General features: G+C 41.5%; 1 protein-coding gene across 50 annotated transcripts in view; it reads right to left on the bottom strand.

Annotated features, from left to right (window-relative positions):
• Positions 1–2710: 2710 nt before the first annotated feature.
• The window catches only part of ARVCF (ARVCF delta catenin family member), a 249348-nt gene continuing 232424 nt past the window's right edge, over positions 2711–19634 (bottom strand). For 40 of the 50 annotated variants that reach the window (XM_086856241.1, XM_086856223.1, XM_086856254.1 and 37 more), the window contains 7 exons: positions 18890–19082; positions 17633–17744; positions 16967–17057; positions 15842–15895; positions 11212–11303; positions 9242–9355; positions 5410–7879 (listed from right to left, as the gene is read on the bottom strand). In XM_086856241.1, the coding sequence (XP_086712367.1) occupies positions 9254–9355; positions 11212–11303; positions 15842–15895; positions 16967–17057; positions 17633–17744; positions 18890–19082 (644 nt within the window). In that variant the 3' untranslated portion in view covers positions 5410–7879; positions 9242–9253. Of the gene's footprint in view, positions 7880–9241; positions 9356–11211; positions 11304–15841; positions 15896–16966; positions 17058–17632; positions 17745–18889; positions 19083–19634 lie in introns of all 50 variants that reach the window. The other 10 variants (XM_086856261.1, XM_086856260.1, XM_086856257.1 and 7 more) reach the window with 3 other exon arrangements.

The raw sequence follows: 19634 nt of genomic DNA, 5'->3' as shown, positions 1-19634 counted from the left end.
TGCAGTAGTGAATAATGTATATGTAATACATGTGGCAAATGCAACAACCACCTTTTAGTATAAAAAGATATTTTAATTCATTAGGAAGTATCTCCTACATGGCAAAATCGTAAAAATAAATACAATGTGTGTGGTATCAGAATATTTGTAGAATTCCATATGCAAGAAAAATTTTTCCACTTCACTACATTTTTGAAATGCTTTTAATTATTGGTGGCAAGGGATGAAAAGAAAAAAGCCTGAGTCAGTTTGCATGACTGACAATTAGAAAAAAGCCTTTTGGTCAGTTGAGCAAATATGATCTGGAGTCACTGACACATAAATGTGAAATCTCCCAGGGAGAAGAGGTACTTTTCAAAATAAAGTCACACTTTGAATTCTGGGAGAAGCAAAAGACAATGGATCTTCTAATTCAAACATATTCTAAAAACCTACTGAGCATTACTACATCACCCTATTACAGTTAGAAGACACAACTTATTCTTGCACAAACTGTATGGAATGGTGCATGTGGAGCATGTGTTTAAGGAGTGCCTGTGAGAGTGTAGCACTGATAGAAAGCTCCCAAGGGGAAGACCTCCTCTAAAACAACACACAGCTCTCTGCAAATTCTCACAGCTCATGTCAGAAATGGATGATCTCACCAAATACTGGTAATTTACAGCTCTTCTCCAGATGAGACAGTTACTGTCTAGGTTGTCTTAGTGATTCAGGCAGTATGTGAGAGTGAGGTCTGGTTTCTGCCAGAACCTCTTTGTTACCTCAAAGGGACATGATGCTGTCTTTCAAAATATTGAACCAATTCGGTGTACAAGAAAGGAGGATTTAATAGGAAGTCAAACCTAGCACTGCTGCCTTTTGCATAACAGCACCCATGGAAGCAATCCTTCCATCAGAATTTATTTGTCTGAGTATGGAGCAGGCATCACATATTTGTACAGGAGCCACTGCCTCCTCCCACTGGCATGAGGAAGTGAAAAGCAGCTCACTGGAGAATTCTGAGCAATGAGTCAAACATTCAAAGCAGTGAAGGGAACATACAGAAACCCCTACAAGAGCAACAAGCAGAGACCACTGAGATCCCAACTCTCCCACCCAAGGTGACACCAGCAGGGCAGTGATGTGTTGTTACTTGGCTGAGCAGTCAATCAGGATTCAGTTATAAGGTACCTACAAATAACAACTATGATTGCTGTGCACACACACATTCAACAGAGTACAAGAGCTTCAGTCTTCCCCTCTGTCTCTACAGCTCAGTTAATGACATTATAAAGTACCTTCCTGTTTCAAAAGATCCTCCATCAGCTTGTACCAGAACAAGATCCTGCCACTGCTGTGCTTCAGAGACCTTCCAAGTAAGACACTGGCGAAGAGACCCTTGAGGACAGAATACTATCCCAAGACACTGCTAAAACCTGAAACACGTGAGGGCTGTGATATTTCATGCCCACTCTTACCAGATTAACCTTTCACCTGCAGACTCACTGCTTCCATTTGCCCAACCTGTGATAAGCTGAAAATGAAATAATTTTGACAGCTATAAAATGTCAGCTGTAAAAACAACATATTTGTTTTAGCTCAGTACCTTACCTACAGCATCTGCTATTCATTGCCATATTAGTGCACCCACAAAAGGAAAATCAGATTCCTCCCTGCAGTGGAAAAGTGATGACACCAAGGTGCAGGATGCTAAGCCCAGGAGCCCGCATTTTATTACAGCACTTGCAGAACTATCATCCAGCTGCAAGAACAGATCCAGAGATGATTTTACAAAACAGCTGGGTATGCATTTAACATCTGAAATAAGGAGAAAAGGTAAGCTGGATATGACCTTCCAAATTCTGTTTGCAAAACATCTGCATGTAAATGAAACCTTATAGTGCTGTGAATGGTACAATCAGGAATATGGCAGACTCCGTTACTGTCAATGATTCATCAACCTTTCACTCACAGAAAACCTGACCTCCATTCTCTAAGACCTTGCAGAATATTCTGTTGAGATTTATCAGGTTTTGTCAGGCTTCATGAAAACATGGCAGTGTGTTTAGGTATGCCAGTCACTGATCTCATAAACGGGTATGTGGCAGTTTGAGGCAATCCTCAAGACAATGAGTATATCTGTTGGTAACTGGCTGTTGCATTAAATACATGGGTGACTCTTCCTTATCAGGATTTTCTTCCATTCCACAGTACCAAATGTAAATTATTTGGCAAATCCTCAACTAACAATTTCTCATGTCAACCAAACCTCATACATTGCTACAGTTTGTTTTTCTTACACACATTTCAGAAATGTGCAGTCTTTATAAAGTCACATGGATTTTATGACTTAGTTGGGAAAGATTAGTAACTTCCCAAATGGAAAAGCTATCAGCAAGTTCTGTGCTCACAGACATGTTAGCCCTTGAACAGTGGTGCAGATGTCTTTCCCACAGAAATATGCTTGTATATTAAAAAAGAAAAAAACCCCAAGATCTACAGTCCAGGGTCATGCTGCAACTCCAGCATATGGCAATGAGTCAAAAATGTTCAGCTTTACTTGTTCATAGGATATTTCAATTGCCCCTCATTACCACTGACCTTTTGCTAACACAGAGCATTGACCTGAACTAGGGTTCAATAATCCCTTGCCACAGAAAACTGCTGCTGCGAAAGCCAAACAATATTTGAGATACCTGATGTAACAAAAAGATAACCAATGGCACATGTATTCTTTCCAGGCATGGTTTATTGAAAACACACCAAATTGTTATCCTACATACCTGGTTTCTAACAAGCATTCTACTTGTCTGCATTATGGAAAGATCCTATCATAATAATAATAATACATTCTGTCACAGTAACATTTGTTCTATGAAAAGCATAATCCACCTTTTTTTTCCTCTCCATACTTGTAAAATCAAACCATTCTAAGTGTTTCAGTTTATAGTACAGTGTAAATACAATGCAAAATCCCACCAGTCTAAACTACAGAGAGAATGTTGAGCAGTATTACAGAAAACACATTGTTGATTTTTTTTATTCTCCTACCATGAAAATTTTAAGGCACATGATAGTTACAAACACATTAGCTACTAATTACCAGTAAGCTTCTTAGTCTAGTTACTCTTTTTTGAACAGTAAGAACCAGATTGGCAGGCCTTGTAGTATCTGCACTATCTTCCTCCTCACCTAGGACTTCAGATCATCCTACCCTGATGTCAAACTTAGGACAGAAAACAAAGGCTCATAACATCTTCCCCTTAAATGCACTACATTAGTTACTGTATCAGTAAATCAGAGAATTTCTCTGTCAAGGAAACACTTTTTAGGGGCATCATAACAAAGAAATTTTGCAAGAAACTATGCCTATATAAACACCTTCAAAAACTCCACCCCAACAGCACAAACCTGCTGGCTGAAGGTATTGGCACACTGTAGGTTTCACTGAGCCAGCAGATGAGGCTATAACCACTTTTACGTGCCCATTTGGCTTCTGAAGCTTTGCTTACTAGAGGGTTTGACATGTGCATCTCTCTCACAGGTAGCTGAGTCTATGCTCAACCTTAAGGCAGATAACAGAAGGTAACTCACCACCTTCAGTCTCATGGAACTGCTCTAGGAGTTAAAACTGCGTTGCCTAGCACAAGGCTTTCCTGCTAGAAAGCATTACTGAAACAGCTCCTCAGAGCTGACATGAACTTAGGAAACTGCTGTAACAGAAATGTCACCCCTGGCTTTCTTCATGTGTCCCTGACAGCAAATCAGTTCCTAGTCCCCAGGTCAGTCCCTTTTGGGGCATCTTGGCAACAGAGACCAGGTATGCTTCCCTACTAGAACCAGAAGTCTGAGCATGTGAGAGCAGATCTGGGATAGGCAGCAGCTATGCCAGAACAGAAGACACTGGAGATCGGGACCTACAGCTGCCCAAGCCATTCCCTAGGGAGCATTTCAAGCTGACAACACACCTTGAGTTGCATTTATGGTTATATTGCTACTTAAATCCATGACAGAACCAAAATGTCCTACAGCCTTGCCTTTTCACTCTCCTCCTTGGATTCTGCAGACACACTTACTGACCTGGGAAGCTCGCACTCGCTCGATGCTTCTCCAGGGGAGTTGGCACACAATGTTTTTTCAACTTGCATGGCTCGGTGAAAATGCTTGGGAGATATGCGAGCCACCTTCCTGGGAAGAAGGTTCTACAGTAATCACATGCTGTCAGAAGTCTCCTTCTCCCATGTTATCTCAGCCCTGACTGGGCCATCGATTTCCTCCTCCTCTTTAGCAGGAGTCTTGCAACACTATCACTTCCTTCCACAACCATCCCTCCCACTACAATTTCTGCAGGTAGAAATCTCTTCTACCCCAGCCCCTTGCAGGCAGATTCCCTCCTGTTTTCACAGCGGAGTCAACAGAAAAAGAGGAGGTCACATACTTGAGCCCTAAAAAATACTGCCTGCCTTTTAGCAGGAGACTCTAGACCCTACTGCAGCATTAGTCACACACACTGCCGCTTTCCCTTCTTTACATACAGTCCCTGCTGCCAAAATACAACAATTACAGGTTCATCCACCCACATCCTGGAACAGCTCAAACAGCCAGTTATACTTGTGCCAACAAGGGGAGAGGTGAGGGCAGGGGTGGGCACACATCCCACCAGTGAGCTTCTGGCCATAGACACAAAGGACATTAAATCATCAGACCTGGTTCAAGGTACCCTGCTTTGGACCTCAGCAGGTGGGCTGATAATACAAGGTGATAGTCTCACATACAAGTAAGTCATCCCCAACCTATTTTCTTTCCTCACCATCCAAACGACAGTTTGTTCAGAAAAAAAAAACCCACAGTAATGTTGAGGATGGGTTATTGCTACATACTTTGGATTTAGTTTAGTGTAAGGCATGGGAAGGGTGGGGCTTTGATGTGTGATTCCCAGGGGAAGCCTTGGCCCATCCACTTGGTATCCAACTTCTTGACATACCATTCTCTGATTTTCTGCAGCAATAAACCATGTTGTCAGCTCACAACTCTGCTGGCTGCTGTTAACACCCCCAGAAAAACAAAGAACAGTTTGCTATGATGACCTGGGCAGCCAGTGCTATCAAACCTGATAGGGAGAGTCCAGGGTACAGTGTAAATACCAAGAAAACTTTTGGGAGAAGCGGGATGGGGTCTGAATCTGCTTCTCAAATATCCTTGGTGTTTTTAGTCCATTAATGACAGAGATCAAAGTAGATTCTTACCCAGATTCTGAGTGTCCCTGTAGTGTCCCAATAAGAGCCATGGGATATCTAGGATTGGAAATCATGACCATAACTGGCCCCAGTCACTTCCATTTGCCCCCTCCTGCAGTTTTCTCTGTTAACTTCTTGCTGGCTTTGAAATATCTGCACAATAACTAAACCACAAAGTCTTAGCAGAGACTCCTTTCAACAATCAGTTCTTTATTTTAAGTGAACTTTTTCTCAGACTCCTTTGGTAAATATATGGTTTGAAGTAGATCAGGGACAGACTGACAGCACGGCCCTTCTCTTACACTGTTCTAGTCAGCTACAAAGCAGGCTCCATTGCTAATTACTGAACGTTTTTAAAAAAATCCTTTCATATACAAAAAGAATACACCAAGTACATAACCAAAAGTGATATAAAACTCTTCTGTGTAGCTTTGTTAAAAGGGTCTCCGCGTATTGGCAGAACAAGTATGAAAAGAGCACCATTGATATAATATACAGTCAGATGATGTATCTGGTTTCACTGCCACACTTCATGTCTACCCAGAGAGACATTGCCCCAACACAGATAGTCACAGGTGCCTCTCTCTGCTTCCCTTGATCCGCTGAGCATCTTTGGCCCAATAGGACTCTCATGTAGGCGAGAAAACAAATCTTTGCTATGTTGATTTGCTCCAAGCAACTTCACCTTCCCCAGGATCCAGAAGTGACACTGCAACGTATGTGGAAGATGAGGGTCAAAAAGGGAGGGTGCGAAGCAGCACATGTATCATCCAAATCACTGACAGCTTCTGGCATCAGTCTTTTTCCCTGAATCAACAAATGCTTACCTCTCCTGCAAACTACTTTACATGGTTTTGTTAACCTATTCTCTGCACAACAATATATATATATATATGTATATAGATATATAGACTTTTTATTTATATATATGTATTCATGTCAAATTTTTAATATACTCAAGAAGATACAAAGCTCTTGGTATTTGCTTTTTTAAAAGTTTTTAAAATTTTTTTTACAAAAAATGTAATGGTTACTATTACAGTAATATTTTGGGGGAGGTGAGATTGTTGGATACTTCCCCTGTTTAGTTACAAAAGGAACGGCAGGCACTGAAAACCGCAAATGATGTTTGCTAGACTCAAAAATGTGCTTTCCAGTCACACCGTTTTTAGGAGCTTGTTTAAAATAAAATGTGGCAATCAAAGAACAGTGGCAACCAAGTAAAATCAGCAAAAGTCCTCTCATGCTGCTAACTGAGACATTTGCTTCCTATTCTCATCTGCTGCCCTCCCTTGACCAATGCCTGGAGAAAATCAGTGATCTGAAATCATTTCGTTCCCAGCATTTCCTGACACCACATTTGCAGAGTATGTTCTCTTGAGGTAAACATTCCCCTACAGAAGTCAGGCCATGGCGTCCTGGAGGAGAGCTGCTGCACATGGATGATTTTCACGCCAAATGAAATATGCAATCTCAAAACAAAAGCAAAGTTACACAGAAACCGTGACAATGATTTTAAAATGCCAAACCAGTTCCCTCTGTGGCATTTTTCATCAGGATCTATAGCCCAAATCAAACATGGATCCAACATTGAAGAATTTACCATCAAATGTAAGTGACAAACCCATCTCAAATTTATAGCGTGTTCAAAGTAAGACATCCTACAAAAAAAACTCCTATTTCCTTCAATGTCTTAACAGCTATGGCAAAAGTAGTTTATCATCATCAATGCAACAATGATACATTTAACATGTAAAGCTCCTTATTGCAATCTTTGAGAACATGAAAATAAGAAGCCAGCCAACTCCATTTCCCAGCACACATTTTTGAACCAGGGACACTGAAACCTTCCATAAACTGCTTTTCAATATGTGGAAATAAAAACAGAGACGTTACAGAATTCAAAAGGCAGGAGTATTGTACACCAGATTATAATGATAATATAGCACTGTGATTGATATAGCTTACTCTAAAAGCAGATTATACAGCTTGCGTCAATTTTCTCATCACTCTCCAGTTCATTTAACTAGCGTTTAATAGTTTTTGTTCTGCATTTTCTCCCTTCATTGAAATCCAATAAACCCACTCAACATTCCTGCACTTTCTGTAGGAATAATAAAGGAAACCTAAACATTTTTCAGAAAGCCTTCAAAAACGTTAAGAATCACAATTCAAAAGAAATCCCCCAAAACAAAAACCAGAACAAGGAACCCCCAACCAGAAAGTGCTATTCTCCTCATGGCTACACCTACGGTATCATTTCAAATATCCTGCAGTTCCTCTCTTGCTGTGAAGCTGCCGCATGACCTGCACTTCTCCAACTTGGCACCATCCACACTGTAAGAGTCACCTAAGAACGCAGCCAGCTACATGGAAGCTTGGATTCTCTTTTCTTGCTTTTCTTCTTGCAGGAGTGGGAGGGAGGGAGGGGGAGGCGGTGGCTGTTTCTGGTGGGAATGTCAGGGAGTTAAGCAGCAGAGTGTCTCGCTGTAAGGCATCGTGCTCTGCTCGGCGATGGCACTCAGGTGGGTTTGCTCCCCACGCCCTCCTGGGACCTGCAGCCCTCCCAGTCTGAATGGCAGTGGTGACTGATGAGATCCTCTGGGTCGATTCAATGTTTGTTTCTCCCCCTCAATTAAAAAAAATGTGGTTGGACTTTAGCCCTGCAAAATAAAGTCAGAACTGATTAATACCAGTCATTAGCATGGCCTTGGTGATCTCCATCACCTCATATTAGGACAGTGACTGGAAATGCCAACCTATGCCAACACATAGGTTCCTTGAAGGGCAGGTCTGGGAGAAAACAGACTTCATTTGTGGAAGTTACCCCACATGTAGGGCTTCACAGCTCAGAGCAGAGTGCAGGAGTAAAGCAGGCACCACAGGCACATTAATCCCAGCCCTGTGCCTGAGCCACCACGGCTGATCATGCAGTGCTGAGCAGCCGTGGGAGGTAAGCGGTGCCAGGATCTGCTCTGTGACAGCACCTCACAATGCTGAAAGCCTCCTCTAAGCAGGTGCTTCCAACCAGGAACAGAAACAATCTGCTAACACTTTGCATTTCTACTAAACTGAAAGGAAGGAGGGGAAAATATATCCAACACCACCACCCAAAAAGATACAGGAGTTTTCTCTCCCACTAATGCAAGGGATATCCATGTAGAATTACGGAGGTGGATGACAGTTCATGGTTTGGAATTTGGGCCTTTAAAGTCTCTTGCCCACTCTGATGGGAAAGTTGCTCAGTGCCTTCATGACAGTCACTAAAACTTTCCTTTAGTCATAGCCAGGGGCAAAACACCTGCTGTTCCAAACATAGCATCCTCTGACAGAGTGCCAGAAGGTATCATCAGGGTAACTCGAGCAAGACAGCAGGACACAGATTAGCAGTGGCAGGAGCAAAGAAAGGCCAGTGACATTACTGAGGAACTTGGCACGTGGCAAAGGCAGACGACTAGAACACAACAAAAAGGCACCTTTCTTTAGTGTCACACGATAAAAAAAAAGAAAATGAAAAGTGGGGGTTGTGGGTCACTATTCATTGTGTAACCAATATCATCTCTCCTTGCTAAGTAAGTTGTGTACAGTCAGCAGATTTCCTGCTGTAATTCATGGGAACCTTAGGGGACATCCAAAAATAGTCAAGGATATAGTTTTCTTAAGTCTCAGGCTAATCCTCATAATGAGCACTGAGGGAGAAAAATGGCTGGATGCAGGAACACACTACTCAAATTCTTTCCCATGGCCTAACAGCAGAAATATTTCACATTTCAGCTGACAACTAATCATTCATAATATTAATTTTCTGCCTGGTTATTTGACAGGTTATTTTTAATCAAACAGTGGTGTTTGACTGCATTTCATTAAAGATACACTGAAAAATATAAACACCACTTTTTTTTCTTCCAAATGCACTTTTATGTATCTATAAGTTAGCAGTTAGATTTGAAGAGATTCTGCAGCTATACAGATCATGCACAAGAGAAAGTTATTCACTACCCCCAATTACCATTAAAAGGACCTACCATGCATGCAAATTAGACCCAGGAGTCAACAGGCTGGGGTTTAATGTCACGGGCATCCACCAGATTCACCGAAGCCCTGTTACTCCTGTTAATGTTTTTCCTATTTGTGTCATTCTGCAGCACAGGGTGAGGAGTTAAAGCAAAACAGAGCGGATTAATCAAACAAAACCACCAAACAAGTCAGCTTAAAGTAGCACAAGGGAAAATTAGTGGTAGAGAAAGAAACAAGATCAGCAAAGGCACAATACTGACAAAAGCATCTGCAACAGCCAAAAGGCCACACTTCCCTGGATTCCCAGCCTCCCTTGAGCTTTCACACAGCTCATGAGCCACAACCCCCACAGGCACATTTCTGTTTGGCAGCCCAGGGAGGAAGAGCAGCAGCTGCTCAGCTCTGCCCAGGTGAGGGCAGGGCTGCACCCACCTGTGCTGTGTACAACAGCCTGGATTCTGGCTACCTCCAGGTGCTCAGAACCGAGAGGCAGCGCAGGCTGTGGGTCACACACTGTTGTGGTGAAATGTTTTTCCACTCTTTCTCATAAAAGCAGTCACTTGCTGAACCTCTGGTTGTGCTTCACTTCAGTCATACACTGGAGTTAAGGCTGCTTGATGTGATTTTGAGTGTTGCATTGGACCACTTTAATGAATTTTGAGTGGAAAAAATAACAAGTACTTGTTACTTTCCTACCTCATCCTATTTTCCTTAAAGAGGTATTTTTTGCCAAGCTCCTACTGATGAACATTCTTATATAGCTTACTGCATCCTTGCAGAATGTACTAGAAACTGTGATGAGGGAACTACAAAGTTTATTTGACTGATACTGGCTCAAGCAAGACCATCTCTTGCCAATTGGAGGAGGAGGACACATTGTAGGACTTAAGCAATGAGCTTAAAAAAAGTTCAGGCAGATTGAAGCCACTCTCCAGGGTGTACCTGCATGCAGAACACAGCAGGAAATGCCTGACTAGGCAAGTTAAAACAGGCAGGCTGGTGCAGTAGGACACCTTCCTAGTTTACCATCTATGGAAGTATTTTTCTGCAAATACCATTTTTTTATTTCCCTGTTCAGTGATGGTGGTTTTGCCTTTCAACTGACTGAAGTTTAACTGTTTACACTCAACATGAATCACCTGGATTTTCTGGTATTATCAATAGTATGCTGAAGGTTATTAAGGACAGCCTTCTGCAGACTAGCAACAACTGTCTTCTACCACTGACTCTCACTTTCCTTCCTGAAATTACTCCCCCAGGGGAAAACCCAAGCTTGTTTTAAGGCCAGGGAGAACTGGTGGCCGCAGCATTAACAGACTTTTTACTCTGAAAAGTGCAACATAAATGACAGAGCCTACTGAGTCACATTTGCACACAGCCTATAATACAAATAGCATTGTAAAGTAAGAATTATTTTTAATTAGAAAGTAGTCTAAATTTGTATTTAGAAGGCATACACATAACACTCTGCATGTGTCTTTGCTCTCCATCTCCCTGACCCATGGCCATGGTCCACCATCAGGACTCTGAATGAGTGTTGCAGAAATGAGTACTATTCACCACACTGCTGGACATGGACAGACAAGATCACACCTATTTCTCATGGTGAAGACAATAAAGCAGCATGACAATCTGAAGAGACTTGTCAGAACGAAGTCTGAGCACAGTTACACAGCTCAGGGCCAAGGGAATGCTGCCTGGACAAGGGCAACAGAACAAACACTTTCTATTTTTACAACCTCATCCTTTTACAAGCGTACAGCAGCTACCTGCATTTGCTCCTGCACTGGAAAGCAACATTTTGTTTTTATTTGTAGTTAGTCAAGTGCTAAATTACAAAATAATGCCTTTATGTGAAATAGAAAAAAGGCACTTTACAGCCCCCTGGTGAGTGACTACCCCGTGTTTCTGGCTGAGGACACTCGGTTCCTTTCTTCCCAAGGCACTAACTGGCAGTCAGCAATAAGAGGGAGCTCACTTTTAAAGGTTCCTTCTCGGAGGCATCTCCTGTGTTATCACTGGTCTTGTACTTGCGCTCCTTGTCCCGGTGGTCGATGGTGGAATATCCATCTGAGGAGAAAACACAACACTCAGGCATGAAGCACAAACCAGAGCAGAAACAGAGCTGATGCAAGCAGAATTCTTTAGTGAAGGAAAATAAACCACCACAACCCAAAGATGCTGGCAGCCTGCTTCTCACGTGCTCCAGCTCTGAAATTTCATTTTTACCAGTTAAAAACAAACAGAGAAGCCTCCTTTTTATAGCACTGCCAGATGCTGGCACTCATTAAGCAAGCAGCACTGTTTTCATCCCAGCCTACTGCACTTTTTAGTGTGCCCATGGAAAGCAGCAAGTTGTCATCTCATGCCCTGTGGCTAATGAGCTCCAAATTCAGCCCAAATCCTGCGTTCCTTGCTTAGCAGCCTGATTAATTGGCTGTGTTCATTTTCTGAATGCTCTGCAGCCTGTTCCCACTTTTCCTGAGCCTGACTACTAGCAGGGCATGACAATAATTTGGAAGAGTCCCCATCAGAGCACTGAGAAAAAGGGCCTGTCAAGTTGGAAGAAATCTCAATGCAAACCCTGCTGTGCTTGGGCTGTCTTTCATTACGAAGCAGCACCTGTTGGTGCCTTTTCTCCTGACAACTAAGGAAGAGCATGAAAGCGTGATGGATACAAGGAAGAAAACTCTGAGAGGGTTTTATAAAGAAATGGCTGTAATTATTTCAGAACCTTTGCTTTGAATCATTGTCAGACAATGCAAAACTTGATTTATTTTCATGATGCATCAAATTTCCTTCATTATCAGTGACAAATAGATCCTTACCTGCTCTGCTTTGACAGCATTGTAATCTGGAGTAAATGACACCTGAATTTATACTTCCCTGTAGGCTTTTGTTTTCCCCTATGTAACTGAGGGATCATTAATGTTTTCTTGTTCTGACAAATTGTTTTTAGAACACTATAGAAAGTTTTACATAAACTATCAAAATGCCCCTCTCTTGGTTTGTTACTTGCCTGTAACAGGCCATTAAGGAAAACTAAGTGATTTATTTGTGGGCTTCCTGTGGCACTGTTTGCCCACATGACAACTACACACAGAGCCAGGTCAGACTGAGAAGAGCTGCAAACCCAACTGCACACAGATCTGCAAACAAGCACCTGAGGCAGGATGTATTTTTGACATCAAGGGCAGTAAGAGATGATTTAACCACACTGACCAAAAATAACTAAAGAATTCTAGAGTTATATATGTAGTTCACAGATCATAAAGCATGATTTGCTACACAGCACTTAACTTACAATTACTTGTTGACAATCAAGATGCCTGACATTCTTAGCTATTCCTTTTGAACAAAAACAGAAAAAAAACCAGCTGCACCCAGCTACCCAGCCAGCACTTGTGGAGAACACACAACGGATAATTCTCTTTCAAATGACAGACATGAACACTGCTAGTAGGCTACGTCCCTATCTACAGATTCATCATTTATTTAGAACAAAATACTTCACAAAAGTATGTACTACGTGATGGAAAAACAGAAAATCAAACTTGCAGCAACTGAGTGGTAGCTTTCTACAATCTCATGGTAACTGTACTCACAAGGATATAATGGATCACTTTGCATTTTTGTAGTGCCATAATCGTGGGTGATCCACAAACACTTGTAAAAGGAATTGCCAAGACACAATGGAAACATTTAAACTACTCCCAGAAAGCAACAGCCACTAAGTGAAAGATGGCAGCTGTGATACTTCCCAGGGAGAAAGACTGTAATCGTAAAAATAAAAATCAAAACCGCTCTTTAATACTATGAAACAATTAAAGCTTCCATACTTAGCCAGGACACATCAGCAAGAAGAAAATCCCACTTTTGCACCAACAGTAATTTGACAAAAAAGAACATTCAAGAACTTTATTCTTTGTATCTAAATTCCACCACATTTTGCATTTCATCCTGCAGGCCCCTAGCCTGCACAGAGACCAGCACTGGCAGGTCACATGTCCAAAACCAACACACTGTGCTATGCCTCTGTCAAGATAAGCAGCAGCAGAGATAGGAAGTTCATGATTTGATCAAATGAAATGGAAGTATCTTGAAAGGCTGCATCAGATAAGGAATACCTCACTGCCTGGAGAACCATGGCTCTGCAAGGATGCTAGAAACACTGTTTCTCCATATTTCAGATTCATTTGAAGAAGCAATCAGAATTAGTTGCTTCTGTGGCATAAAGATCTATACCTATCTTGCTGCTCCAAGGTATAAGTACATTATTTTGACTTAATACAATCTCTTATATAGACAAAAGTTATATTGGTAAATAGAGGAACGTCCCATCCTTGGCTTGTTTACTTCTTTCTCTCAGCTTCTTGTTTGTTGTCGCGATTGCTTCTCTATCTCCCACTCGCTCTACAGCAACATTTTTATGACATCACAAATTACAGGACCAATTACATGCCTGCCAGTGTCAGTCCATCTCACAGCTCTCCACTTAAAAAAGATCAAACCTCTAGACCCATCAAAGAGGAGGAGAAGGAGAAAGGAGAAGGAGAAAGAAGTCATGCCTGAAGATGGGCATGGAGGACAGTGGCACGTGAACTCTATGTCTCATGGTCTGAACAATTTCACCTCCCAAGTGCTCCTGTCTGAGTGACTGCACGTTAACTGAGGCATACACAGTTTTGGATGACTTGGTGTAGACTGGAGATCTCCGTTCTCTGCAGACAGCTCAGGGCAGGGCCCCAGGCACATGGTGACAGTTCCCAGAGCTGGGAATGCCTGACACACCTGAGCATCCCATGGTTACTCATAATACAGGTTGTCTTCTATCTCCCAGCACATCCACATCCTACCCAGGCTGTTCAGACAGCAAGGGTCTGACTGGTTTAGTACTGCCAGCTGATGGGGAATGTATCCTTCTGCCTCCCTAACCACTGATAATAAAGTGATTTCCTCTGGTGAGGAGGATGACTCCCACAGCATTATCAAAGACACTGAGACAGCACCAGCAATTTTCTTTTTGCGATCTTGAAGCAGAGCCAAGGTGGGTTCATGGAAAGGCTCAGGCACCAGGACAGCCTGAACACTAGTGAGAACAGCCCACAGAGGAGGGGCACACAGGTGGGGATGTTCTGGAACCATCAGTCCTCTATATACTCTGGAGGGGATGAACACTGGGCTGGAAGCACCAGTTCATTACAGAGTGAAAAAAGAACAAAAATTCCAGAACACAACAGTCCATAATGAAGTTAAAATCAGAAAATAGAGTCTAGATCAGCCTTCTCATGTTAGTATGCCCATACGACAAAAAACATGCGGCATTTGGAAGAGACTGAAGGAAAGAGATGAAATGTTTTTATTCCAGTTCTCTGTAAAATTAAGCATAGTGAACTGGATAAATTAACTTAGTCTCTTTTCAGCTGACCTCTGAAATAGCACAAAGTTATAGTCATATTGGAAGTAAAAGGCACTCAAGATCTGGGATCAGGAACACTTGACAGATCTCATCTTCTAAACGTGATAAAAAGACTGGAGAACAGCATGGCCCAGAGAATCTGTCTGATGCTGTACATATGCTGTAAATTTGCATTTTGTTTGATACTCAGGGCTGTACCAGTAACTCCTGAGAGCATAAGGCAGCAATTAATACTGAGACTATAAACAATCAGCACTGTCCATTCTGCAGCACCTGCCAGCACACAGCTATTCCTGCCAGGCAATCCTCTCTGAAGAGATTTTCTTCCATTGTGAGAACAAATGTTTCAGTGTTCCCTAAGGCAAAATACATATGGACAGTTGATTCATGGCAGGTGGCATCTCATTTTTCCAAGAATACAAAAGGTAATATATATCTGTTATTTTACTTTCTGAACACACTTGGCTTTTTCTTCACTCTTAACTTGCTATTTTATTCAGCTACAATCACTAATAGCAGTGTATCAAACTGTTTGATCTGGAGGCATGTATATAGATGCATTTAAATGAAAACATCAACTGGAAGAAGTAAAGCAAATTCTCAAGAGACCACAAAGCGCCTTTATCTACCTTGATAAAGAAAAAAACCCTCTAGAAGTTTAACACTACAGGGCTTATCAGTCTCAAAGCACATAACTGACAGTGGCTCCTCTCAGTCTACAAGAAAAGCCAGGCTCATTTAGATGCAGGTAAATGGAAAGTAGAGCCATGAATATCGCACACACTAACCTATTTTTGGTTTTACCTACAAAAACAAAGGCAGAACAGATTTAAACAGAAGCAGTACACTGAAGTAAATTTTCAACTCTTTTTTTTTTCTTTCTGAATCCTGAAGACTTCCAGATCTGGAACAGGGCATGCAGCTGCTTCAGGGACCAAACAGCAGAATGAAAGCTGGGTCAGTGTACCTCCAATATTTGCATAAAGTAGTGGAGAAATTGGTGTGTAGACTCTATATGTATACAAAGAAAAAAAAGACAACTACCAATCTTTTGTGAGGTAGTGTTCTGTTTTTAAATGTCAGCTTTATCCATCTGTAATAATATCTCCTAGAGAAATAGTTGAACTTTCCTATGAGTGACAGTGTGCTCTATTGGAACAGACAGAGTTTGATCTATGACTGAATTTACCTGGGCCAAGTTCATCCATAGGTATCATATCACGACTCCCAGACTTCTCATTATCTAGAAAACAGAAGCATTGGAACAACAATTAGTACATTTACTTTTCTCAAAACCTGGTAGTTTTGAATTAGTCACAGAACCAGAGAGGTCCATAAAGTACTAAATGCAGAGATGATTGTAAAAAAATTCCCAAACTATTCAACTGTTATCCATTCAGAAAGGCAAGTCTGAATTGAACTCTCCAGAGAGCACATATAATCCATGTATTTTCTGCTTTTGCAGAATAATACAAGGCTCTCTCTCTCTCCAGCAGAAGCCACAGCTCTGCTTTGGACTACCTACCATGATTAACAAGCTTCTCTTTGGTCTCTCCAGAATAAAAGAGAAGAAAATAAGTAAGGGTGCAGCTTCTCATGGCAGAAAGGAACAATCCAAGCCAATCCAGCAGCCTGCTGAGCCAACAGAAAACTAATCCACAAAGAAAACAAGTTTCTTGTCACATCAGCAAGCTGACCCAAATCATCCTCTGTCTGCATTATGTGCCAGGTTTGATCAAAGACAGGGAAGGTGAAAACAGGCAGGGCAGTGTGGGGCTGTGTTTCTGCAGTAACCTGCAGTTAAAGCAGGCAAATCCTGCTCTCAGCAACCAAAGGCAGGCTCAGAGACACAGCAATCATGGTGAAAACAAAGCTGGTGCTACATTGGTGTTGGTGTGGCTGTGCCTCATGAAAAAGCACAGACAGGATTAGTTGGAGCTTGAATAAACTCATCTCCAAAAAAAAATAAAATGTCCTGCATGGTAGAGAAGAGGCTGTGCCAAAATGGGCACACATTTATTTAAAAAAGGGAAAGACTCCAGTACAGGGCAGGGGTAAAGTCAACCCCACTTGGACGAAGATTTAACTGGTAACGCTGCATCCAAGTTGAGAAAACAGTAGCAGTGGCATACATTTTGTAAGGGAAGAAATTCTATTCATCTCCAGGTAATAGGGAGTGATTATTTGACTGATTATATTGGGGTAAAAATCACATGAATAATGCATTTTTACCCTCTCATTCTCTAACACAGTCACAGCAAATCCAAAATACCAGTAAATCACTATATGACAAGTGATAAAGAGCAGAACTGACCTTGACTTTTATCCACCAGAGGCAAAGTGCTGTCATCGTAGCCAGACCTGCCAGCAGTACCTTTGGAGCCCTTTGGAGCTGCAGAAACAGACTACAGAACAAAAGCCACACAAATACCAAATTGCTACTCATGGAAACTGAGCAATAAAATAAACAAGCCAACAGCACAGAGAGAGATTATGGAATGCTCTTAAGCCTCCCTTCTGTTGATAATAGGGAACTGGAGTATTTTTTTATTTTCACATACATTTCATGGAGGAGCTTTCTCCCAGTTTTCTCAATGGCAGCACTGTTGCCCTGTAAAAGGAGCAAAACCCTTCCACAAGAAAAGGTGAGGAGGCTGCATGTCAAGTAGATGTGGCTGCCCTAGGCTGTTGTACAGCTCGTTTCAAATGAGACACAACTAAGACAAGACATGCTAATTCTTCTGCCAGTAACTTGGGGCATTTGGGCTGTACAGAATGGCAAACTCCCCAAACTGAAAGAGCTGCATTCCACAGACCACAGCAAAGCACAGCCAGCAACTCTATGCAAGATGGTGTGACTGACTAGGGTACAATCCACTGTGCTCTCACCTGGAAGAACAGAAGAGCTACAGACTGCAAGATTAGCTTAAGTAAGGACATGTCCACTCAGGCATTTCAAGAACTAATTTAAGATCTTTACCTGGAAGTGTGACTTGTTCCACCCATCCTTCTGAAGGGCATTTCGTAGCTCCTTGTAACTCCAGATCATCTGAAGAATGTGAGATGCTGCTTTTGTTTCTCTGGGAGACTGGCTGATTTGCAAGATAAAATTACAGTTTAAGTATCAAGCAATGTCCGACTATTTGTTAGCACCTAATGCTCCACACAGCTATTACTTGAATCTGTAAGTAATGGGATATATGTGAAATCATTCAGTGACTTCATATCTATAGGTATTTGGTGACAAAAACAGAAATCAAAATGTTATGAATTTTGTGTATTTCTGTGTTTTCACATGTACTGCTGGACAAGCACTGAGGCCATGGTGACCCTGCTGTCTTGTAGCTGTCACTAACAAATAACAGATAGCTTCATTCCTGCCTGGATTTATTCAGAGAAAAAAAACCCAAACCAAAAAATGTTTTAAGCCACTTTTCAAACCATCACCCCAATGTACATCTATTCCTCACAATTCAATGAAATTGCTCCATGGTTTAAAATACCTTACACATAATTTTGGTCAGCAAAAAAAATAAGCTGTTTTTAAATGGAAAATGAAATTTTATCCATTCCTTACTAAAACAGTACACAGACACCTTCTGTAATATAAAACAGGCCTAGATCTTTGGTGGCTCTCATATTTTGTAACAATACAACCCAAGAAGGTTGTTACTTCAGCCACTCCCCCACAACTTTGCAGTGAACACACCTACAATATCTAATGGACTGAACTACACAAAACAAAGTTTCCTTTACAGCAGTCGGAACACAGTTCTTAAATGGAAGAAAATTTGTCACTTCAATTTATCACCACGAGTCCTTTGGTCAGAGCAATTACTGCACACCATTAACCATTTCATTTGAAAGAAACAGATTTCATCACTGGCATTCCAGGAGTGGAACACTGCCACAGAAAAAAGGCCTTTCAAACTAAAACCAAAGATCATAGCTTCACTGCAAATGCTGCCTGGTAAGTGTACATATGGTGCTAAGATGTCTCTTACAAGGAGAGATCCTGTCGAAACATGACTGAAGTGACTCATCAATTAACCTTTTTTATCAAGTAAACCTTTTAAAGGTGCTGGCTGTTTTCACTTTGTCTATATTAACTGCTGAAATTACAGCTCTGAAAGGTTGGGATGCTCCAACACTTTCACGAAGCAAAAGCTGCTGTTCATAGTGACATCTTCATGTTTGCAAGGAGTTCTTATGCATTTTGCTTTCAACTGTCACTTACCTTGACTTGCTGATAGCTACCAGCTTCTGAATGCCCTGTGTCTGGATCAGAGACCTTGCATTTTCTGAGCTGTCAGTAATGATTTCATGGATGGTATTCAACACTGCAACCACTGTATCCTCTTCCAGGTTCTTTGCAGATCTCTGCTGCCTGCTGGGCAAATTTCTTACCAGCTCACCCATGGCATAACTACCTAGGTAAGGGGAAGAGATACCATTATAGCCTTAATAATAATTTCAGCTTCCCATTCTGAATGATAGAAGTTAATGGTGTTTGCTATGTCAAAAAAACTTTTAAAATGCACGTGTTTTAAACCACAACACTCTAACTTCACAGGGTATTTATCATTCATTATTTCAAGGTGATTGACAGCTGATAAAGCTAAGATAAAGTCCTTCATCATGGATTCTGAAAGGTATTGAGGGGAGAAAAAAGCCATTTTTACTGAAAATTTTACAGCCAACATCTATCATATTTTGCAAAGCCTGAGGCAAAAAAACATCCAGTAGCTGCTAATGCCACGTATTCATGCTAATACACGCACATGGCTTACTCAACTTAGCCTTGTAATAGGCCTTCTGGGGCAAGGTGTGCAGCCATGCATTTATTAACCTTCCCCAACAAAGGTAAGAGTGGCTCCTCCTGGGTGCACTTAGCCTTCTCCTTGTATAGTACTGGAGAAAAAACAGGGAATCTGGACTTTATCATTTTCAGGTATCCATCTGTATCATTTGCCTGGCTACAC

The sequence above is a fragment of the Cyanistes caeruleus genome, chromosome 18 (assembly GCF_971803275.1).
Source record: "Cyanistes caeruleus chromosome 18, bCyaCae1.hap1.1, whole genome shotgun sequence".
Lineage (NCBI taxonomy): Eukaryota > Metazoa > Chordata > Aves > Passeriformes > Paridae > Cyanistes > Cyanistes caeruleus.
The sequence above is the reverse complement of the archived record's forward strand: the minus strand, read 5'-3'. Positions and strand labels throughout refer to the sequence as shown.